Source organism: Cibotium barometz, chromosome 58 (genome assembly GCF_041138505.1).
Source record: "Cibotium barometz isolate CiBa-2024 chromosome 58, ASM4113850v1, whole genome shotgun sequence".
In the NCBI taxonomy this organism is placed as follows: Eukaryota; Viridiplantae; Streptophyta; class Polypodiopsida; order Cyatheales; family Cibotiaceae; genus Cibotium; species Cibotium barometz.
The window spans coordinates 9507916-9533482 of NC_141103.1; the positions used below are offsets into that span (position 1 = coordinate 9507916).

Consider the following 25567-nt stretch of genomic DNA (forward strand, 5'->3'; position numbering starts at 1 on the left):
CTTCTTTTTCAAGAGCATACCAGCTGCTCATCTCATCAAAAACAACATCCCTGCTTACCCTCAACTCACGTGTAGCACGGTTATAACACCTGTATCCCTTTTGCTCAAGGGAATATCCAATAAACACACATTTTTCAGCTTTTGAATCCAGCTTAGTTCTCAGCTCATCTGGCACATGCACATATGCAATGCACCCAAAGACTTTCAGATGAGACAAATCTGGTTTTCTGCCAGTAAACCTCTCCTCTGGAGTTACATCATGTATGGCTGCAGTTGGAGTCCTGTTCATGATGTATACTGCTGTAGAAACAACCTCAGCCCAATAGCTATGCGGCATATTTTTCTCTTCCATCAATGCTCGCGCAATCTCAGCAATGTGCCTGTTTTTCCGCTCAGCAACTCCATTTTGCTGCGGAGTGTATCTGCATGTAAACTGTCTCCGAATACCATTCTTCTTCAAAAATTCAGAGAACTCATTGGAGAAGTACTCTCCCCCTCCATCTGATCTTAGGCACTTTACATATTTCCCTGTTTGCTTTTCAACCAAAACTCTGAAATTCTGAAAGTGAGTGAACACCTCACTCTTCTCCTTTATGAAATATACCCACACTTTCCTTGTGTGGTCATCAATAAAAGTCACATAGTACCTGCAGCCTCCCATAGATATGGTCTTCGTAGGACCCCATACATCTGAATGCACAACATCTAGTGCATTTCTACTCACATATCTCTTACGTGGAAACGCATGCTTTGTTTGCTTCCCAAATTGGCATGCTTCACATATTTTCTGCATACCTTCCACTTTAAATTTTGGCAGCCCTGTCACAATTCCCTTAGTCTGCATAGACTTCAATCTCTGCACATTCACATGTCCAATCCTTTTATGCCAAATGTCAATGTATGCAACAATTCCTGAACCATTTGCAAACATCGCAGCACTCATTTCAGGCATGTCTACATTCAACGTAAACATTCTACCCACTCTGTTGCCTTTTGCAACCAACCTGCACTTGTCTTTGAAGTCTTCGACATAACAACCATCAGGGTTAAACCGAACCTGCAAACCCTGCTCAATCATCTGACCAACTGAAACCAGATTCTTTGTTATGTTCGGAACGTGAAGTACATCTGCAAGGTACTTCACTTTGCCATCCTGCATAGACAATGGCACATCTCCAACATGGGCAATTGGATGAGCAGTGTCATCCCCTGTTTCCACAAAACCTGGTCTTTCCGGGTTTTTCATCTCCTTGAACCACTCCCCATGACTTGTCATGTGGGTCGAAGCACCTGAATCCACATACCACACATCATCTTTTTGTGCTGCTTCAACATTTTCAGACATGGCATTCACGACATGCTGCATAACAAACAACCTTTCATTGTCCTCATTTATTTCTGCTTGAGGATGCATAGTTGTTTTGCTGCACTTTCCCATTTTGCATGTCAGCTTGCTTCTTATAACATTCTGCCTGCACATGTCCAGGCTTACCACAGTAATAGCATTCACGTGCATCATTATACTGCCTTTGCCAATTTCCACGGCCTCTTTGACTCCCCCTGCCTCTGAATCTGCCTCTTCCACCTGTGTGTTGTTGTTGTTGTTGTTGTGTATTCTGGGACTGTTGTTGTTGCTGCTGCTGGCCATAATTCTGATTACCTGTTCGGCCACCTCCTTGACCGCGTCCACGGCCTCCTCTACCTCATCCTCTTCCTGAACCTGTGTAGAATGCCTGTTGCTCTGAACTGTTTTTGGTTTGTGAAGACTGTTGGTCTTCACCCAAGCTCTTCTCTTCTATAATCAGCATAGACACCAAATCTGTAAAGTTGGGAATGTTTTCCCGAGTCTGAATAGACGTCTTGAATGCCTTGTATTGTGGCCCGAGACCACGTAGACAGACTTCCACCTTGTCATCATCATCTACTGACACACCAATAGATGCAAGGGATTCCACAATACCCTTTATCTTCAGCGCATAGTCATTCACAGACATGCTCTTTTTCTCCACAGTATGAAGTTCATTCTTCAACTGTATCTTACGTGCCTTGGTATTTGTTTCATAGAGCTTTACCAAGGTGTCCCACGCCTCCTTAGGGGACTTGGCATCCTGAATGTGCCCAATCATGGTGTCCTGTATACTAATGGAAAGCCAATACATAACTTTCCTGGCTCCTTGGTTCCAGTCTTTAAACTCTTTCACATCTGCAGCAGCAGTCGGATTTATGTCCGGTATCTCCGGTGCCTCTTCATGCTCACCTTCTATGTAGTCCCAATAGCCCTTTCCCATCAGGAAATTCATCAACCTGAACCTCCAAGCATGGAAGTTATTCTTATCAAGCTTCTCAGCCACAATCTGGGTTATCCCATCATTTGACATCTTGCCAAACACACAATTTTACCAGAAATTGCACTCTGGTTTTTCTGCACAAACTGCTGTATTTTCTGCAACGGTACTGTAGTACTCTCAAATGTCACAACCAGTAACTTCAATGTGCATACATACACCCAATGGCAACTATTGACCTCTTTGCAGCACCCACAGTGTCTGCACAGTCAATCTGTCTTCCTGCAGTTCTTAAAACAGAGTTCTGCAGAGAATCGATGACTTACCCGCAGTGCTCGAAATCGCCTGCTTTTTGAAAAACGGAGATCCAGACGGGCCCGAAACGTGTTTTCGGCCTAGAAAATGTTGTCCGATAGTTGCCCTATAGCTTTACTCCCGCGAAGAAAGCTCCTCAATCAGAGATCGTTTGTCGGTGCCTCCCGTAGAGCTCCCGACAAGGGTGTAGTCACCAACACAAATAGGGAAGAGTAGTTGAAGCTCTTACCCTCGTACCGCTTCCTGTGGTTCTCTTGCTTGCAACTCAGCCCTTAGCATGAACCAGGCTCTGATACCATGAAAAGATGCAGGGGAGAAGAGAGCTTGAGCTCTTGCAAGCACACGCACACACACACACAAAACCCTAATAGAGAACACACAAGGTGAGAGGCTGAAAATCTTCTTCTTCTTCACTCAACACTCAACACACCATATACAAGATAAGAGTACACATAATATGAAAGGTACTCAACCAATACATACACGGGTTCTCTATAGTGTGAACCCAACTAAAATGAGCTAGCGCTATAACTATGCCAGTCTCTAGAATGGTTGTCACACAGCCTGTCATCCCACTGGCCGCATATCACCCAAGATCTCACCAACCATGCCAGTGGTGTAAGTGTGGGGCCTATCCCCCGGGCGGGTCATCAGTGTCCACTGCCTCAGTAGACGAGCTCGATATCTCAACATTATTAGCCAGGAGCTCGAAGATAAGCATGAGAGCGCCCATGACCAGGAGTATGAGCACAACGAATTGCTCAAGTCCTTTGGCTACATAGGTGGCCAGAGAGTCGTTGTCTTGTTTGACAGCGGCAACATGAAGGATGTGGTCACGGAACAGGCCGCTAGGCGTACCCGTTTCGTCCTAACTTCGGTGGACAAACAAGTTGAGGGTTTTAGCACAGGCATGACAACGAGCGTCAAGTACGAAGCTCTAGGTGCTAAATTAGTTGTTCATGGCATAGAATTTGTGCGTGATTTTATGGTTGCCCCTCTTGTAGGAGCAGACATAATTTCGGATATTCAGTGGTTTCACAAGTTTCTTTCCAATATCAAGTGGGACAAGCACACGTTCCAAATCAATCGGAATGTGTCAAACGCCCCAGTGACCATTAAGTGTGGGCCAGGAATTCTGAACTTTCCGCTCATAAGACACTTACAGGGTAAGCGAGCAGTCAGGAAAGGCGCACATTGTGTGATGATATACATCCAGACAGCCCAGACGGTGGCCAGTGCTTCCAAGAAGTACTCGGCTCTCCATGAAAAGTTCCAGAGGATTTTTCTTCAGGACAGTCTCCCTCCCTAGCTCCCCCCGTCCAAACCGGAGAACCACAAGATCGACCTCCTCCCAGGCTCGGAACCCCTGAGCAAGTTTCTGTATTGCCTTTCCAAGGCATCCAAGGCAATGGAATCGGAGTTGGACCGCCAACTCCAAGAATTGTTGCAATTTGGCTTCATCCACCCCAACGTGTCGCCATTTGCAGCACCGATCTTATTTGTCAAGAAGAAAGAAGGGTCTTCTCGATTGTGTCGATTATCGTGCACTCAATAAGCTGACTATCAAGAGTAGATTCCCGATGTCTCGAATAGATTATATTCTCGAGAGGTTGAATGGAGCAAAGGTGTTCTCGAAACTTGATTTAAAGAGTGGCCACCACCAGGTGAGGATTGTGGAGGGAGACATCCCCAAGACAGCCTTCCGTACGGAACGGGCCCACTATGAATTTGTGGTAATGCCATTTGGCTTGACGAACACCCCAACCGCATGATGATACGTATTTTCCGGGATTTGATTGGAAAGTGTGTGTTCATATTTCTGGACGACATACTAGTATTTTCAGCTACGGTTAAGCAGCATGACATTGATGTGGAGAAAGTCCTTAAGTTGCTGGAAAGCAATGAGCTCTACGTCAATGAAAAGAAGTCGGAATTTTATCCGTTCCAGGTGCATTACTTGGGATACATAATTAGTGCCAAAGGCATTCGACTTGATCCGGCTAAAGTGGCCGAGATTGTCAATTGGGAAATACCTCAGACAGCCTATGACATCAGATCCTTTGTGAGTATATGCCAGGCATACTCCACCCACATAGACAAGTTTTTTGACCTCTCGGCGGATCTCACCAATCTGCTAAAGGGTGTGAAGACAAGAAGGCAATGGATTCGAATCACTCCACGAGCGTTGGAGGCATTCAAGAACCTCAAGGTGGCTTTATCAGAAGTGCCTTGTTTAGCACTTGCCTCGTGGGACGAGCCATTTCAGGTGATCACCGATGCGAGTAACATCGCAATTGGAGGTGTGTTACAACAGAATGGTCATCCAGTAGCTTACATGTCTCGTAAGTTACTGCCCGCAGAGAAAAATAACTCAGTCTACGATCGTGAACTCCTAGCAGTTATACAGGCCTTGAAACATTGCAAACATTTTCTGTATAGCCGTGACTTCGAGGTTCGAACTGACCATCAGGCATTACCTCGATTCAAACAATGCCAAGTGCACAGTGGAGTGACCGACAACACCGCTGGAGCCAAATATTCCAGCAATTCAGTGGTATGATTGAGTACCTTCCAGGAAAGGCCAATCAAATGGCCGATACTTTGAGCAGGAAGGGACAAGTGACTTCGATTCAGACCACTAGACTCGACCTTGTTCGTACAGGACTAGATGACATGAAGCACACGTATACGAATTCCGAGGAATTCAGTACACAGTGGGAACAGGCATTGGATGCCACAGGACCATGCCACTTTCTGGTACGCGATGGTTGGCTTTTCTACAAAGGCCGACTGTGTGTCATGAAGTCGTTCAGGACAGCTCTTCTCCATGATGCCCATGACGCCATTACTGGTGGTCATAGGGGCATGAACTCGACTGTGGAGAAATTAGAACGGCAATATTATTGGCCAAAGATGAGGCGAGATGTGTTTACATATGTACAACGCTGTGATATTTGTCAAAAGGTGAAAGCTCCTCGCGAAAAGACGATAGGGTTATTACAGCCCTTGCCAATTCCTGAGGATCCTTTCCAAGATATTCCAATGGACTTTGTCACGAATCTGCATCCCAGTCCGAGTAAGCGTAATACTCAGTGCTTAACTATTGTTGATAGATTTAGTAAATTTGTTATGCTTATTCCTTGCAGGGCCAATGTGACCGCCGAGGATGTTGCCCAGTTGTTCATTCGGCATTGGTACCCAATTGGCGGGATTCCTAGGAACCATAGTGTCAGACCCAGATGCCAAGTTTACCAGTCATTTTTGGAGAGCATTGTTTGATAAGTCAGTAAAAGACAGATTGGCTAAAGCGCAAGAGGCCTACACTCGACAGGCCAATAAAGACAGAAGGGATATAAAGTTTTCGGAAGGGGATTGGGTTTATCTTCGGATTATGAAGCAAAGGTTGAAACAGGTGGGCAAGCGATGCCCAAAGTTGTCTTTCAGGAGCTTTGGACCTTTTCCCATCCAGAAGAAGATTAATGAGGTGTCTATGCAGTTAAAGCTACCTCCGAGTTGGCCTACGCACGATGTATTTCACGTCAGTTGGTTAAAGCCATATGCAGGTCCGATCCCTTCAGAAGTTAAAGACGAGGCGGAACCAGATATTGTTGATGAAGCAGAAGTTATGGTTCCAGAACACATCCTTCTGCACCGTTTGAAGCATGGCTCAGGCCGAAGACAAAGACAGTTCCTCACGAAGTTTCACGACCGAGGGACCCATGAAGCGGTATGGCTTGACAAAGAGTTTTTCGAAGACTATCCGACGTTGTTGACGGATTATTTAAAGGCTATGCAGCTTCCGTCAAGTTAAGCAAAAGGCGATGTCACGTGCATCCCGCACTTGGATGCCACGTAGACATATTTGTACAAAAGAAGCAGGACCTGGGATGGTAAATTGGTCCCATGTGAGCCCAGACGAGTCAGCCAGGGATCCATCCCAGTTGTCCAAGGTCACGTGTGCATTGTCCTGCACAGGAGTCCAAGGTCAAGTGTGCACTATCCTCCACATGAAACAGTGCCAGTCCGCGCTGTGAGTCTCCCTCTGGAATGATGTCAGTGATTCTGTGTATCTGGTATGGTACTGGATGCCAAATCATTGTGTAGATAGTTAGGGTTTGCTTTTAGGAAAAGGGGCCAGGCCATAGGGCTACCCCGAGTCCTTGTGTGGGCATGGGGATAGGGTAAACCACCCCCATGAGGGCCAGGAAGGCCCTGGCTGTACGCACCATGGATAGACCATGGAGGGGCTGTAGGACAGCCCTAGGGGCAGGTTAGGGGAAGCATACAGACTATACAGCCTGTTTATGGCTGTAAGGGCAAGTATGGGGCAGCCCATACAGGCTGCCCAGTCCCCAAACAGCCTGAAGACAGTGCCCAGCCCCTTTGTACTCAAGCGCCTAGGGCCCCAGGCAGCCAAATCAGAGATGCACAGCAGTTTATACCTTTTATTCAGAATTTAATGCTGATATTTCAGTCGTGGGGCAGAATTAAAGACAGCTGACAGGGATTATAGCTGGCCGACTGCTGTTAGTTGGTAGTATAAATACCAAGGCCCATAAATCAGTGTGTTATCTCATAATTCACCAAGAGCTCAAGCAACCAAAGGGCCAGGACAGCCAGGGGCTTGATAGCGCCAAGGGGTGAAGGACTGTAAGTCAAGGGCAGAGATTTCTCAGCCAGGAAAGGTCAAGTTTTTTTCTATATTTTCTCTCCCCCCAGAACAGCCTCCGTCGTCACCTGTGCAGCAGGTATTCCAACACTCCTTATCATCGTGACATCACCAGAGTCCCTCCTTCACGAGATCAGCATTCCCTACATGGACCAGTCCCATTTCACTCAATGGTTGGAGTACTCTGGCCTCCCTGGTCGGTGTTACATCTGCCACCAGATGGGACATCTCGCACGCGTGTGCCCTCGCCAAAGGGATGTGGCAGACCAGACTTCTCACCCCCAGACGTCCGCAGCTCTCGGAGCGAACTGAGCCTTGACGTCGACAGCCCCCATCCACAAGAGCTCCACCTGATCCTCAGTGCTGACAGCCCCCACCCCCCCCCCCCCAGCCAGCCCCTCCACCACCTCAACAGCAGCAGAGGAGAGAGCCCGTGGATGGCTCCACCCCCCAGCCGATGGAGGACGACCCTGTGTACAGGCGCCCTAGTTAGTAGTTCTGTTGGGAACAGTCGCAGCAACACAACTGGGAGCACTGACGCGCATAGCTCTGCTGCCAACAAGAGCGCGAGAGGGAGCACAGACTGGAGCCCCAAACCCCTGGAGAGGAGGGGGACCCACCCCAAGAGCCTCATCCGCAGATGCCTCGTCATGATCCCCCCTCAGAAGGGTGCCCGCAACTCAAAGTTTGCAGATGACACAACAGCCTACCTCTTCGGAGATGTGCAGAATCTCACGAGGTTTGCAGATGCAATTAAGTTCTTTTGCTGAGCCTCAAGCACACACATCAACAACTGGCACAAGTCGTGCGGATTTTGGGTTAGCTCACCCCCTACCAAGGCTTGAAAACCAGGAGAGTCCTTCTAAGGGATCCTTCCAAGGGATACTAGGGGGTACCCCAGTGCGTTATCTTGGCTGCCACGTCAGGATTGACATCACCCCGGCTTGGCAACCACTAGAGTCCTTCCAAGGGATTCCGAGGGGTACCCGAGTGTGTAATCTTGGCTGCCGTGTCGGGATTGACATCACCTCAGAGCAGCAGCTTGCCCCCCTCTTTCTGAACACTCAGAAGAAGCTTCTTTATTGGAGCACAACTAGGTTCTCACTCATTGGACAAGTAGTCATAGTGAACCAGGTCCTTCTCGCAACCATGTGTTACGTCACCTCTTGCTGAGCCTTCTTTCCAGGATGGGTATTGGTCACGTACAGTGGTTGATCCGCAACTTCCTTTGGGCAGGCAACGATGGCATGCATGCATGCATGCACACACGGGCCAAGGTACCATGCAGAGTCATCATTCAACCTCACCCACAAAGGCAGCCTGGGCATTATTGATCCTTCTATGCAAAGCAGAGCCCTTCTGGGCAAGCTAATCATCAGAGGCTCCTCCCAGGTGGTGAACCCTGGAAGGACTTTCTCATGGCCCGCATCTCTAATTCTTGGTGGTCCCTGGTCACCGAGCCCAAGATGGATCTTCCCAAAGATGAGGACCCGCGGCCTAAGCCCAGCCTTTGAGGACCAATTTGCGGCCAGCCTCGTCCGAGCCTGGAGCCACACCCGTTCTGCTCTCCACCAATCTCCCCCAATCCTAGATGAGGAGAGACTTTGTCAACCACTGGTTTGGAACCCATTGATTACCCTTCCTAGTGGCCACATGCTAGGCTCCCGTCCTCACATCTTTTGGGGTGAATTGCGAAGGACCAGCAATCTCTTGGAGAGTGGCTCACCTTCAGGCAGCACCCCCCCAACCCCCCCCCCTCCCCCCCAGACTCACAATTGGAGCATAGATGGGATCCGAGGAAGAGACAAGCTCACCCTCAACATCAACTCCTCCATCCCTCCTGAGTGGCTCGCACCAGTCGAAGATCCGCCTCCCCTGAGTGGGTAGGGGTGTTTACTAGACATGATATCTTGATGACAGTCCATGGTGCAGATGGAGGCACCCTCAGAACTTTTTCTATAGGGCCACAGGGCAGATTGAGCCGATCCCCCCCCCCCTCCCCAGGTTGACAGGACGCTAGCGGCAGCAATAGACTAGTAGACTTAAGGCATCTCTACGTTCTCCGTGATTTTTGGAAACTGTGGGTGAAACAGCTTCTGACCACGGAAGATACTCTTTTCCTTTGGCAAATAGCTCATAGGAGCTTGGCAGTGGGCACCTGGCTGGCAGTTGGAGGTCAAACAGTTCTCTCTTCTAGTTGTGAACACCCCCTGAATCACAATGTCATTGCCTTTGAGATTGTCCCTAGGGACAACAGGTTGCAGCTTCACCATGGACCAGGCATCTGCCCCCACCATCACCTGAGGGGCGATAGCCTGGGCTTCTAAGATAGCACTAGCCCTAGCATATGAGGAGACGGGACAGGACCTCACCCTTCTCCTCTCACCATAGTATCATGACAGCCCCATGGAGCTAAGGTCGCAAGGGACTTTTAATCTGGATAGCTTACGGGCGGCGGTATTGAGGCCAGGACTGAAAGCTTAGGCTCCAAAAGACCTCGACAGCTCGTAGTAGATGTGGTCTAGGGTATGGTGGTATCTTTCAAGATTTGTGCGGGTTGGACTGGCCTGGCACTAGGTTGACCAAGAGGATTGATCATGGCATCCAGTTGGAGAAATAGTTGCATCAAGATCAAGTCTTACGAGGAAACTGGCCATTCCACCTTAGACTTGTGTACCTGCCAAACCAACCTAAAAGCTTGTATCTCGTGTACAAAGAGGCAGCCTTAGTTGTCCATGAGAGAGAGGAGAAGTTTGAGAACTTCTAGGTTTGTGTCCGATTGTCTAAGACCATTCAGTTGTGCCCTTAGATGACTCTAGGGACAACAATGATCTATTAACTTTGTGATGTGTAAGTATGAGGTGCCCACAAATGTCATAGGTGCTCACTCGGGGGGGTCACTATATGTAAAATATCCCTATCGCGTGCATTCAAGGCCTATATTTTAAATCCCTTATTTGTGAATTTTTTAATCTATATAATATCCCCTTTTCTTTATGAATCTGTAAATTTTTTTAGAAAAAATTTAAATCATACCCTTACGTAAATATATTTTTGTAAGTTTCATAAATTAAAATTATGCTTCTGTTGAACGCACGTGATATTCACATTTTTTTGTGAGTGATCCCCCCGAGGGTGCTCAAGGTGTGGACTTGGTCCCACAAAAGCACTAGATGCTCTAAGGTGACCTCGGTTCCACGGAGTCATCTAAAGTTTAAACCCTTGATTCTAGTAATCAAAGAGGATTTTTGCTTACTTCTCCTGGGCTGCAAACCATAGACCATAAACAGGCAAGGAATTTGAACTTCCCAATTAGAGGAAGTGTGCTTTCAATAGTGGAAGCATTTTCATTCCCTAGGAAGTGGGGAATACTTGGTCTATACAAATGACAATATGGGCATAACGCTGATCACTTTGCGCATTTCTAGCTGGACTAATTAGTTAGCTCGCTGGTTTTAGGAAGTTGTTTAGACTTCCATGCCCATCTCACACGAGATCCTTAATAGAGAGAAGAATGGACTCGGATCTAATTTGGTAACAAGCTTTGATTAGGAGAATTTCAATCGGTTAGTTGAATCCTTGAGGAAGCAACAGTGAGAACTGGTTGATATAATTTACCCGACAAGAGGGTTTGTAGTTTTGGAACCCGTCTTGTCTTGGGGAATCTCCTCACGCCGAGATTCTGCTCACTCAGTGACATGAGGGAGCTTGTAAGAGAAGCTTGCCTCATGAATTCACCCAATTTGGTGGGTGAAAATAACTTAAAACGTGTTTGACCATGATAGATGGGTTCAACCAGAGAGTTGCCTTGTAATGCAACAGTTGGGTTTTTCGCTTAGTGAGGAACCACTTGTAAAAAGGTCGGTTTGAGTTAGTAAAAGCCCGACAGTTCTGGGGACTCACTTTCCAAAATGATTTAACTTTGGATGGTAATCCTTCACTAGATTCGGTGACCTCCATGGTTATGGATTGGTGTGTGGGAGTTTTCCATACAGAGAACCAATCAGGTACCTTGTTACTAAGTGATCACATCTTCGGGATGTTGGATCTATTGGTTTGTATGGAAGTTTTCCATACAGAGAGAACCAATCAGGTAACCTTGTTATTAAGTGATCATGAAATGCTTTGAAAATGCAAGGTTACTCTAGCAGTCAAGCCTTGTTGGGCCAGGAATTTGAGTATAACTTGGGAGAATACTGATTCTTTGCGAACAAGTTCCTTCAAGAGGGTCTGTGGACTTCTTTTCTATTGTAAGCTTTCATGTCCATGTCATGGGATCTCCACTAATGACCTCCATAGGAACAAATTCCGTGTGAGGGCAGATTCCGGTGGAAGAAAGGAGATCAAGACAGGAGAGAAGGCTGGCAGTTAAGCCTCGGTAATACCTAAGCTAGCTGGAAATTTTTCCTGCCAGGGTCACAGATTAATTGCTTTTTCATTTTTGCAAGGAAAGCTCCACTAAATCAAAATAACAGACTCATGGTAACTACCAAGGCAAGTTCTAGTGTGGGGAAGAGTTTCCAGGCAAAAGACCCAGACAGCGATCTACTGACATTTGAACCGATTAGGAACAAGGTCTCAATTCAGTCCCTGACTTACTGGCGAGAGGAGATCTTACAATTGGCATGTGGTACCTTTGGGTGCAGGTTGCAGACTTTCTTGGATATTGGGTTGTGCTAGAGAACTTTCCTCATGCATAGATGCATGGTTCCACATGGTATAACCAGCATGGCTTTGAGAGAAAGTTAAACGTTCAAACCACATCATAGACAATTACTCTTTTCGATGCCCTCCAAGATGTTGTTTAGCTGACACGTGCATAACATATCCTAAGAAGTCTGGCAGATAACATCCTCACTCCGCTTTCTTCTATTCAACCATGCAAGCATGGGCTTTGGTTTGCATATAATAGCAGGACAATGCAAACAAAGAAAAGTACCAAACAGTTGGCTGCTATCAGACGAAACAATGAGAAAAGCAAAGGATAAAGCATCAAAATAACATCTCTATCTCTATTGGTCAGCACACCATACTCTTCAGGATTTTAGAATCTACAAGTGTCATTCCACTTGACCATTTTTCCAGGGAGAGGATTAAGTCACAAATCATGACATATACCAAGAGTCCTTAGCAAAATGCATGAAAGTTTTGTTATCAAATTTTGTTACCAAAGGATATTCATTCTTTGGTGAATCAATCTATTCTGTTACAGAGCAGAAAAAGCAAGCATCAACTGTAAAATTAAATGTAGAAAGACAAAAGGCAGAAAAGCTAGGCACCTGATTTATTACACCATCATCAGATCCAGCACTGCTTATCCTTTTGAAGAGCTCATACAGAGCTTCCACTTCACTCACACTGACTGCAAGTAATGAAAAAACTAGTAAGGGTTCTTAACATCATGAAAAGAATCTCACATCCTTGATAATGAACATTTGCCTTCGCAGTATAATTGAAATATAAAAAGGTGCTCTCAAAAAAGCTACAATATAAACAACCATGGATTGCCACAAAACAAAAGAAATTCTATGTAGCTGTTTTCATGTCAATGATCAAAGACATCAAGAGTTGATAGCGACGTCCTAATGCAGATAGTACTTTGAGATCAAAAAACCCCAACAATACCATGAACTATCAGTGTTGCATCTATAGGCATGGATATTGCATGGTACAAGGGTGATGTTTCAAAGGTACCTCTAAGCAATTGAGATACTCCAGCCAAGCATGAGATGGCATACTGGAAAAAAGGTCTAGAGGCTTGGTTTGTGCAATTCTATGATGGGTAGTTTAATTTAGTGGAAAAAGCTCTCTACTTTGCACAAACAAACATAACTATTTGTGTACTTTTGTCCAAAACAGATTAATGTGGTGGAGAAATCTACCTGTGCTATACCTCCTAGTGAAAGCAAACAATGTTATTAAAGAAGTACCGCAGTAATATAAGTAGAGATGCTAACAGATTTACATCTAGGAGTACCGCAGTAATATAAGTAGAGATGCTAACAGATTTACATCTTTACGATAAAGACCAATATTCTAGTATCCTCATAATCCTTCTCTTTCTCAAAGTTTGCTATGGATACCCCTAAAGGAAAATAGATGGTATGTCTATACATACTAACTTTATCAATTCCGTGTTAACCACCTAACATGCAAAATTCAATGTATTTTGATCTTTCAACCCAGTTGACTTCCTAGAGTCTACACTGATGTAATTACCTCCACTACACTTTGCACACAAACGCCACTCACAAACTATCCGTCTTTGCAAAAAGGGGTTGTAGGGTGACACATCCACTGGCACAAAACATGCAATTTGAAAAGTCACTTCCGTTTGACTCAGCTCTCATAGTAGATCTAAGCATGAAAGGACATGTAGGGTATGCTCCACAAGGCTGCCAGACTCAAAGCAGCATACATTGAATGCCCAACTTTTGCTACTGTTTGCATAAGCTTCCTCGCATCCTCAAAGGATGTATCCACACCCATACTTTTCTTCACAAAAGAGAAAGACCGTTGCCATTGCTGCCTTTATCACGGGAAGTGTTGCATCACCAAGAAGCACTCAATAGACCAGACATCTACACAGCCAGATGCTGATATTTTTCTTTCATTTACTCTTTGTACAGACATATACTTGCACGATTGGGTCTCATAGGCTGAATTTGACATCTGAAAATGATAATGTGATCCATCTACTTATCTCTGTTTCTCTCTTGGCTGTCTCCATGGCTTGGACCTGAACTCATTAGCCTCCACAGGCTCTGTTAGCCCTGAACTCGGGTAACTTCACTTCGTCTCAAAGCTACTACATCTTGCACCCTTTGTTCATACATCCTCTATGCAAATACCCTATTGGTCACCCTTGCTGCGTATACTGTCTATTACAGGATTGAGATGTCACCTAGCAATGCATCATACTCTAGCCATAGGAGTAAAGCAGGAAACAATATGGAAAAAAACTAGATGCACGTATAGACTCCACGAATGACAAAGATGCACATCTCATGGAAATCCAGTAATATAAGATGTTACAACTTGCAAGGCTGCATCAGGTACACAATCAAAGAACCAACAGGCAAGCATGAAGCTGCGAGAATTGGCAAGAAGGAAGCAATAGAAGTTTGCCATACGCACATTGTAGTGCTTGAAAAACGAGGCAGACGCTTGAAGCAGGCAGAACCACGTATTGTGTTCTTGTTGCAAAAGTAGTACCATCAGTAATCTGGAGGGGTAAGAACGGCCATGAGTTGCCAAAAACAACGTAATGGACCACTTATTATAGGTTCGGCAAAAGCTTACAAATTGATAAAATATATGTTGCTTTATAACCTTCAATTGTTTGTGCACTCAATTAAGACGTTTATACACCTTGCTAAGACATAATATTGATCCAATATGACAGTGTGGACGTAGAACTCCACTCCCAGAAAATATTAGGGGAGGCCGTGTTTCACTGTTCTTTTTCCATCCACACATACAGGTCAACTACCACATGTATAGTGGGAACCCTGAACCCAACAAAGTCACATGGCTCAGACGAAACTCTTTTTGTCTTGTACAGTGTACACAGCAGAAACAAAGTAGGGCGCTTTCTACAGATTCTATGGGATGAGGATCCCACCAAGCATTAATAGGCAGCAGAGAAGCTTCTGAAGGCATCTTTACAACATCTCACAGGGCTTTCTCAGCATCAATGTCCAAACTGATGGTTTGCATCAGAATCAGGTTTTCTATTGCACTGCCAAATGTTGTTTTGCATAGAATTAGATGTCGTACGGCCCTTGCCTGTTTGCTTGGCTGCAAACCACACGACACCCCCCCCCCCCCCACACACACACAACACAGAAGCACAACAAAAAACCTTCAAAATAACCCAGTCATTCCACCTTGACAATATGGAGCCAAAAGATCCACAATCTTGATCCCCATCTTAAAAACCAATAGTTCAGTATCCATTATAGCAAACTCACAATCACAAAAATTAGACTTCCTTATGGCATGCCCTCCTTCTTCAACAAACTCTATTCATGGGCAAACAATAGAGTGCCGTCTCACTAAAAGTCCCCTAAGTCAAAGTAAGAAGGTTGCAACCTGCTCAGGTTCTCAAGGTGTTGAATGCACTTTCATTGCAATCAAACAATAAGATATAGTGCTCAGTTTTTTTAGGAATCGAACTTTCACCACTAGAACAGCATGCATTTTTTAGAAAGAGTACAGCCTATATCTAATACACGCATTAACAAATACATTCTTAAAAACACACCCTTCTTTTCTTTTTTTGTAAAAAGCTTCTTAAACACACACACACACACACACATATTAACAAATGGATGGATTAAAAAGAAACCAATGATCTTTTTTTCAATACAATCAAATAAAAAGGAAAAGAACATATCATTGTTTCATTTCAGGCTTTACAATATTACACTGGAAAAATAATTTAAAAACAATTTTCCTCAAGACATGTAAAGCAGAGTTGCTTACAAATAGTCTCTCTTGCAATAGTCTCTGGGTGCTCTAAAAAAGAGAGATGCCTTGTCTCATTGGAATCAAAGCAACCCAAAAAACAATCCAAGAAATACTTGAAGCCCTCCAGGCACTGCAACATGTTATCACTTCATTTTTTGAACACTCCATCCCTGCAAGCCATTCCATCACGTAGTTCTTATAGAAGATTTGATGTTCTTATAAACTAAGAAAGATAGCAATCCACAACTACAATAAGACTAGTCAAAGAAAGATAAGCAGTAAGACTAGCCACAGAAAGATAGCAATCCACAACTACAGTGAGACTAGTCACAACATTGTTTATCAGTAAACCTTGGGCAAGTTAAGAACCCACCATAATACAATTATAAATGGCATACAACTTATAGTGCCCTGTAAAGGCATGACCTCCAAGCTTTGCATATCTGGACTCAACCTTGCACACACAATAACATGGCCGCAAAAAAACCCAATAGCATTTGGCATGCGTGAAAACGATTTCAGTAAAAGATTAGCTCTTGCTTGTCTTTTGCCTGGACAAAGCTTGTAGCCTATCTTTGAGATCTGAGGCCTTTGTATTGAATATCCATCCTCTGCCTCGATCCAGCTGCTCCAATAGGAGTCCATCCATGTCACGTGCACCAACAAAACTCAACTCAAAATTTAAATGTATTTGTCACATAATCTGGACACACTAGGTTTGGGGTTGGCATAGATCATTGAGATCAAATAATGTGACTGTTACATGTGATGCAGAAGTGTGTTGATTAAGGCGTGCCTGTTTAGGAACTTTGGTGCCATTAACTTTAATGCGAAGAGAGATAGGAGAGAGTAACACGAGTACACACCCAATTGGGTCCCAATTAAGGGCCCCCACCTTGCGGTGTATTTGCTTGTATTGCTGGATATGTAAACGAAGTACAAAGATGGATCAAGACGATCCCTTGAGTGTAGATCCTGGACGCTTGCTCCTTACCAATCAGAGACTTCTGCTGGTGATCTATGCTGCTGAATATGCTTGGTCTTAAACACTTGAGAAATGAGGAATGAGGAGGGCACTATGCATATTTGTAGGCACAATTGATGCCCCTGCTCATCAGGGTTGGTCTGCTCAACCAGCCCAATGACCTGCTAATTGGATGGCCTCCTGCAGTTGGCTGCACAACCAGCCCAACCTGCTGTCCGACCAGCCTCTGGGCCTGTACAGCCTGTTCCCAACCTGATCCGGCTGCTGTACACCGTGCCTGACCTGACCAAATCAGTCTGCCTCGACCAGGAATGGCACCCATGCTGCCTGGTGTTTGCCTATGGGCTGTAAAACATCCTGTGGGTTGAGATACACACATCCTAGTGTCCAACCCAGCTCTTGGCCAAATATGATGCCTGGACACCTGTACAATTTACAATCCAAGTAGGCTACATCTGTGTACGGGACACTGAACCAACTGACTGTCCTAGGAACTAATCCTGACGGTGACTAACAACTCTTCTCTAGACTAGGGCTCACAAAATGCTCGGTGCTCATCTCTAACTTTTTGACAGTTTGCAGGTGATTTTTTTGGAGCGACAGTAACAGTAAAGAAACTGAATGTTTTTCATTACAGTAGCACGGAAATAAAAAATCAGAGCCAGTTTTGAATTACAAACGCATCTATGTGTGTCGTTGGGATTGGAAGAACATCCACCATTGCTGGTTCTATGTCATTTTAAGAGACCGTTATCATTGGAAACATCAACTCCTTCTCAACTATGCTGAAAGAGGTCTACACAGGATGCTTCTCAATATTGTCGACGTTCTGCGTCGCCCAACTACATGCAGAATGACTCGAAAACCTGCTGATCTGTCTCGGAAATTGTGCAAGCACTATGCACATGTCATCTTTGAGGCTCGGTCCTCGAATCAAAACTGACGTGCCCTTTATGTTTTCACTACTTCAGTCCTTCTACTGAAAATGTAAGCTCATAACATCCCTTTCTGTGGCCGATGTCCAATGTGAATCCGACCCATTGATTGAATATACTCAAAACGATCTCAGCTAGGCACGTCGTCCGACACCGGAATTTGCCACAATATGCCGCAATGTCTATCGTCCGGCATAAATTAGGCAAAACGGCTGTAATTATTGTATGCTTTCTACTACGTCCGACAAGGGGATTCACCAAAACAAAATAACAACATGCGGTGATTTTGCATATCAATGCGTAAATCCCAGCTTTACTGGGAGTGAAGGAGAAGACTCACCGTTATCCCCACTCAGCGTCCATGAAATGTACGCAGCCGGGTGGTGGACGGAAATCACCTAGTGAGGTGCCGGAAGGAGAACGGTCGGGAAGGGGTTCCGGCGAAGGAAGGGGGCGGCGATCGGCAGGAGCGAAAATGGCGATCGTATGGGAGGTTTAAAAAAACACAGGAAACTCAAATTAGGGTTGAAGGGAAGCACAGAGGAGAGGGGAGGGGAGGGGAAGGGAAGGGGGGAGGGGGGGGGGGCGATCTTCGGAGGGAGGAGGGGGGAGGAGGAGAGGGAAGAAATGCGTGAGGGGGGAACGTGATAAATGGAGGAGGGAGAGCAAGCGAAATAAGCTGGAGCCGCTATTTTAGCGGCGCAACTGCTAAAGTTGGAGCGGGAGGGCTAAACAAGATACACTTGGCAAGTTTGCATTACCGTCGTACTCGTCGTACTCTGGTGTGGGGGCTACGCCCAAAATTATACTTTCTACCTCGTCCGCCTTGCCATGGCCTCCTCTCTTTTTGCCCACTTTTTTCACGTGGGCTTCCCCCTCACCCGCCCAACACTTAAATGCTCCCTCGTGCACCCTTTTGGTTGCATCCATCCCTATTTATTGCGCCTCAAGTATGTAAAGCCTGCCTTCCACTAATACATACTTTATATTAAATAAACCCCTTGCTTTAGATTAATTTAATAAAATCTTATCCTTTTAACTAAAGTCTCCCTCATGAGAGGTCCGAGCAAGGATCATTTTTGAGGCGCTGGATCACCCTTCAAAATGACAAGTTCACTAGAAATAGCGATGGTTTTTTTTTCGAGTGAATGCCTCACATCGATGAAGCAGTTCATAGTATATGCCAACATTCTTTTCCCATTCAACCATTTATAATCTTTCATATCAATCCAGGTCACGGGTGTGCCTCGTCCATGTTTCTCAACCAAGCTAAGGGACAAGGGAGACTCCAATAAGGTTGTGTTCTAGTCACTCAAAGTAAACATACAACTTTCAATTGCTTTCCTCCACTTCACCATTGGCATAAGTTTATATTGGCTAAAAGGGTGTGGCATTAAGACTTTCCATCAAGTAGTTTGGTTTATATCTTTTAGCCCAAGCATACTTATGTGTGTGATTTTGACTTGAGTGGTCTATGCGATTTCTCTTAAACAAATGGTGCAATAAGTAACTACACATCTTTTACATCTATTGGTACACTAAGTAAGCTATACAAATATTGGTCCACTTAGTAAGCTACACATCTTTTACAATATATTGGTTCACTAAGTAAGCTACACATCTTTTACAATATGTTGGTGTCTTTGCACAATTACTCATGTAAAGTATAGACGAAGCTTGATTTTTGAAGAATAAGCTCCTGTATGCATAGTTGTCCGAAATACATTTTTGAGTAAGATGTTTCCCTATTTACAAGCTATAAATTTATTTTGTTTACTTTGACATCAATCTCGAGTATTAGGCTAGTCCTTATGACATTTAAATAACTTACAACATTGTAACAACAAGGAGCTTTTCATGAGAGATTCTTGAAAATGCAACTCATATTATACTTGTGAGTCCTCTTCATGGGGTCTATCATAGATGAATGAGTTTGCATTGTTTGAGTTTTGAGTAGATCTTGAAATTTCTCTCTTGAGTTTGTTTTTTCTCTCAAGTAGCAATTGAATACAAAAGCATCCCGCCTAAAGACATAAGGTTTCCGCTTGGCCCCACTCATATTACACAAGTAGCAAAAAGTATTCATCAATACAAAAGCATCCCACCTAAAGACATAAGGTTGCACTTGGCCCCACTCATATTACACAAGTAGCAAAAAGTATTCTTCAATGCAAGACAATCCTCATTGTTCCACAAAAAGTATTCTTTTAATGCAAGACAATCCCTTTGTCACCAATGACCAATGTCAATATGCATAAGTCTCTAAATTGTAGGTTTATTTTAGAAACATCTTAAAATATAGGCTACATTGTTGCACTAGAAGCTAGGCATTGGTGGCGAGGGAGAATGCCTTCACACGATGTCTCACATGAGCTTTCTTTATTTATTTATTGAAGACATCGTGTATCTTACCACCAGTAATGTGCAGTAGCTAGTAGTGGCTTCAAGGAATTAAAAAACTCAAGTAATATAAGGTCTCTAATGGCGGCTTCAAGAACTCAAATACCTGGAGGCTTCAAGAGGTCAAATGACTCAAACTAAGGTGAGAGGTTGATAAGGTACCAAAATAACATTTTTAATGGGCTAATTAATCTAACCTCGAGTATAATAAAATAGGATTTTGGTGTACTTGCACTATTATAGGAGAGGATTAAAGCATTGATGTAGTTTTGGGCTTGAAAAGAAGTTTACCTCTAAGTTGGGGTACTTGCACCATTATGGGAGTGGATTAAAACATCGATGTAGTTTTGGGTACAAAAAGAAGTTTGCCTCTAAATTGAAACAAATTTTAAGTGTAAAAGCTAAGATCAATTTTATCGATGAGTTTACAAGATAATCCTTTTTATAATTTGATTGTTTACTTGTTGATATACCATTTTATATTTATGTGAGCAAAACCACCACCTTCATGTAAGCTTCTATACTAAAGTGAAAAGGGTAAGGTGAGTTTAAAGAGGGCAGTGATGATTGTTTACAAATAATCTAGAAGCACTTATCCTCTTAAGAAAGGAAACTTTTCTTGTGATTTTCTAATATCAATTCTCTTATAACTTTTACAAGATGTAGGTGGAGAAGACAAGCACTCTATCAAAGGTGAATGTCTCTTTCCTTATGAATTTCACAAGATATCCATGAATAAGGCAATCACCCTATCAAAGGTGATGTCTCTTTTCGTAATCTTTTCTCACATGTTTGTAAGGGATTTTTGGGTTTTGGATGTGACCAAATAAATGAAGGAAACCGTATGTTTCTATATTCTACTTAAACATCCCCCCCCCCCAAAAAAAAGGGTTCTATTGTATGCAGCATTAGTCTCTAGGATCCATTTCTTATCTTCTATGAAAATTCTCTTAAAGGTATGAGTCTCTTAAAAATGTTAAAAGAAAGCCACAATTCCATCATAACACAAAACATTTTATTGGGTCTTAAAAATGTCTTGAAAAGAAAACCATAAATTACATTATAACATAATAGACACTCTACTTATAGGAATAAGACACATAGGTGTAGATTGAGACTCTCCTAGATACATTAGAATATGCGAAAGTAATTATATATATTTTTTAAAATATCATGTATGAATGCTTGATCATGTGTTTGATTCCATTGAAATGAGCTTAACTAAGTGTTTGATTCCATTGAAATGAGCTTAACTAAGTGTTTGAATTGATATGGTGTAACATTTGATCATGATGTTCACATGTGGACATTATCTTTGAAGGACCTCACCTATCATGAAGCTACACGGCTTTAGTATACCTTATTCTATTCTTAGGCTTCTTTAAAGGAATGTAAATAACACATTAAATTTATCAATGAATCTTGAACTAAAATGTAAGCCATTAAAAAAATACTTTCACTCAATGGAACATCCACTCATGTGTTGCTCAGCTGGATGGTGAATAACCTTGTTACAATGCAAATGGTATTGAAAGTGCATAAAGGGTACAATGGAGATTAACTAAAGAATACTCTTGTGAAATAAGGAGATGCTACTGATGAAAGTTGGAAGAAGAATTTAGAGCTAAGTATGAGAGAGAGAGAGAGAGAGAGAGAGAGAGAGAGAGAGAGAGAGAGATGCTAAAGTGGAGATGTAGTAACACACACGCACACAAATGATGTAAGAAAGAAGAGATAGAGAGAAGCAAAACACTCAAAACAGATTGATGAGAACGAGTGAAGTACAAGTGAAGTGACATGATAAGGTTGCTTACACACACTCATAAGAGTGTGTATAGCCATTTATATGGTAGTGATGTGTGGACATAGGCTGGGGCATTTTTCCCTCTTTAAGAGGTTTTTTCCCTCGAGTGTATGTACACACACTCTTATTAGTGTGTATAAGTGACCTTATTATGTACACACACTCTTATGAGAGTGTGTGTACACACACTCTTATTAGTGTGTATAAGTGACCTTATTATGTACACACACTCTTATGAGAGTGTGTTAGTGACCTTATTATGTCAATCTACTTTGAGTGTTGTGCTTCTCTCTATCTTTGCTTGCTACATCTGTGTGTGCGTTGCTAACTTTCTCTTCACTCCAACAATTGGTATCAGATTGGGTTCTCTTGGTTCTCAACCCCTTTTCATCTTCTCGTTGAGCTACTATTTGTACTATCTCAGATTGAGCTATCCTCTTAGATAGAGAAGGTATATCCTATAGTGTTGAGATGTCAAGCTCAACACGAGCTGACACTTATGATATACTCGGGTGACTGTCTCCACCACTTACATCACTAGCGTGTTTGTGGTAGGTTGCTGACATGATGGATCTTCGCCAGTGAAGCTGGACTATACCATCTACTAGTCCACCACTGAGTTAAGGTATACTTATCTTGCCAACTTACTCACTTAGCGTGTTCACATTATGGACCGCATGTACATAGTACTTTAGTACTTCTATTGTATTTTCCTTATCTCTTGGGCAGACCTCTTTTGCTGAGAAGAAGAACAAATTTTTAGCCTCTCATCTTGTGTGTTCTCTTCTAGGGTTTGTGTGAGTGTGTGTGTGCTTGCAAGAGCTCAAGCTCTCTTTCCCCCTGCATCTTTTCATGGTACCAGAGTGGGGTTCATGCTAAGGAGTTGAGTGGAGAAGCACATGAAGCGGTACGAGGGTAAGAGCTTCACCTACTCTTATCCCTTTGTGTTGGCTACTACACACTTGTCTTGTGAGCTCTTCGTCGGGAGGCATTGGTAATGAACTCTAATTGAGGAGTTGACTTCACAGGAGCGAAGCTCCAGGGTAAAAGTTATGTTCTTTATACAAAAAACAATTGTGGCCAAAATCACGTTTCAAGCGCATCTCGACCTTCATTTATGAGTTAGCAGGTGTTCGCATACACTGCAGATAAGTTTCAACATTTTGTAGAACTCTATTCTTTTATGAGTTAGCAGGTGTTCGCATACACTGCAGATAAGTTTCAATATTTTGTAGAACTCTATTCTTTGAACTGCAGGAATGGAATTTGGTTGTGCAGACATTGTGTGTATTGCAAAGAGGTCTTACATGTGTTATTGGGTGTAGGTCATTGGTTGTGATAAATTGGGTGTAGTATAGTACCAATGAGTAGAGAATACAACAGTTTGTGTAAGTCAAACAAGAGGGTTGTTTTTTGTGAATTTGTGTTATATACAAGATGTCAAATGATGGAATTAATCAAATTATTGCAGATAAGCTTGATAAGAATAACTTCCATGCTTAGAGGTTTAGATTAACAAATTTTCTGATGGGAAAAGGCTACTGGGACTACATTGAAGGTGAACATGAGGAGGTACTAGAGATACTTGAGATTAATCCAATTGTTGCAGATGTAAAAGAATATAAGGATTGGAATCACGGAGCAAGGAAAGTCATGTATTGGCTTTCTATTAGTATACAGGACACCATGATCAGACATATACAGGATGCCAAGTCACCCAAGGAGGCATGGGACACCTTGGTGAAGTTGTATGAAACTAACACCAAGGTATGAAAGATTCAGTTAAAGAATGAGCTTTATATTGTACATAAGAAAAACATGTCTCTGAATGATTATGCCTTGAAGATCAAGGGCATTGTGGAATCCCTTACATCTATTGGTGTTTTCGTTGGATGATGATGATGATAAGATGGAAGTATGTCTACGTGGTCTCGGGCCACAATATAAGGCATTCAAGACGTCTATTCAAACTCAGGAGTACATTCCCAACTTTACAGATTTGGTGTCAATGCTGATCATTGGAGAAAAGAGTTTGGGTGAAGACCAGTCTTCACAAAACAAAGGCATTTTGGAGCAACAGGCCTTCTACACAAGTGCAAGTAAAGGACGAGATAGAGGTCGAGGCCATGGCCGTTGTAGGGTTTGTAGGTGCACTTTAACCCTGATGGTTATTATGTTCAAGACTTTAAAGATAAGTGTAGGTTGGTTGCAAAAGGCAGTAGAGTGGGCATAATGTTTACACTAGTTAGATGTAAATATGTCTGAAATGAAAGCTACAATGCTTGCACAGGGATCACAAGTTGTTTGTAGATACATACATTTGGCATAAGAGAATTGTGCATCTAAATGTGCAAAGAATGATGTGTATGTAGACTAAAGAAATTGTGACAGGGCTGCCTAAGTTTAAGGTTTTATGGTATGCAGAAAGTATGTGAAGCATGTCAATTTGGAAAGTAGACAAAGCATGTATTTCCACAATGTTGTGCATTCAGATGTATGGGGTCTTGCAAAAACTAAACCCATGGGTGGCTGTAAGTATTATGTAACATTCATTGAAAGCCACACAAGGAAAGTGTGAGTGTATTTCATGAAGGAGAAGAGTGAAATTTTCACTCATTTTCAGAATTTTAGAGTGATGGCTGAAAAGTACATAGGAAAGCATGTGAAGGGCCTAAGGTCGAGAGTACTTCTCTAATGAGTTCTCTTATTTTTTACGAAAGAATGGCATTCAGAGACAGTTTAATGTAGATCCACTTTGCATGCAAAATGGTGTTGCTTGAGCAGAAAAACAAGCACATTGCACAGATAGCACGAGCATTGATGACATAGAAGAATATGTCGCATAGCTATTGGGTTGAAGCTGTTTCTACAACAGTTTATATCATGAATAGGACTCCGACTATGCAGCCATACATGATGTAACGCTAGAAGAGAAATTCACTGGTAAGAAACTTGATTTACCTCACTTGAAAGTTTTGGATGCATTGCCTATGTACATGTGCTAGATGAGTTGCATACGAAGCTAGATCCAAAATTAGAAAAATGTGTGTTTATTGGATATTCCCTTGAGAAAAAGGGATATAGATGCTATAACCCTACTACACATGAGTTGAGAGTAAGCAAAGATGTTGGGTTTAATGAAATGAGTAGCTGGTATGCTGCTGAAAAAGATCACGTTGGGAGACTGATATGTAACTGGAAGTGTGATTGCATAGAATGCAAGTTAGCAATCACAATCATTGACTAGACCTGGAGAGTCTTCTTGTGTTGGGTCTATTTGATAGACCATGGAGTGGTAGGTTGCACAAAAACACTAGTCCTAGAAATGCAGTTGGTACATCACGTAAAGGTAAAGAGAAGGTTGGTGAGCCTCTTGGTATGCCTGACATTTCTATAGGGCATTCCTTTGTTATTGGAGAGTCTAGTGGCTTAGAGGAGAGTCTTGATGATGAGCTTGGTATTCCAACTATTAGAACACCTGGTGCAAGGAAGGTAAGAGAAGCTGCAAAAACGCCACAGGTAGTAATCATGGACAACACAAGTCAGGGAGATTAAAAAAACCTGTTGACAAGTTGACTTATGATGGTTATGTGGCTCATCATTATACATATATGGCTAAAGTTGTGCAAGATGTTGAACCCACATGTCTTGAAGAAGTTGTTGGGAAAGTAGGTTGGGAGAAAGCCATGGATGAAAAAATGG

The 25567-nt window shown here is 43.2% G+C and overlaps 1 protein-coding gene across 1 annotated transcript in view; it reads right to left on the reverse strand.

Annotated features, from left to right (window-relative positions):
- Positions 1 to 18226, reverse strand: part of LOC147605875 (calcineurin B-like protein 3) — an 82890-nt gene extending 64664 nt beyond the window's left edge. The window contains exons 1-3 of the mRNA XM_086792479.1: positions 18002 to 18226; positions 15757 to 15911; positions 12549 to 12631 (exon numbers count right to left, since the gene is read on the reverse strand). Coding sequence (XP_086648605.1) covers positions 12549 to 12631; positions 15757 to 15880 — 207 coding nt within the window. The 5' untranslated portion in view covers positions 15881 to 15911; positions 18002 to 18226. The remainder of the gene's footprint in view (positions 1 to 12548; positions 12632 to 15756; positions 15912 to 18001) is intronic.
- Positions 18227 to 25567: the final 7341 nt, after the last annotated feature.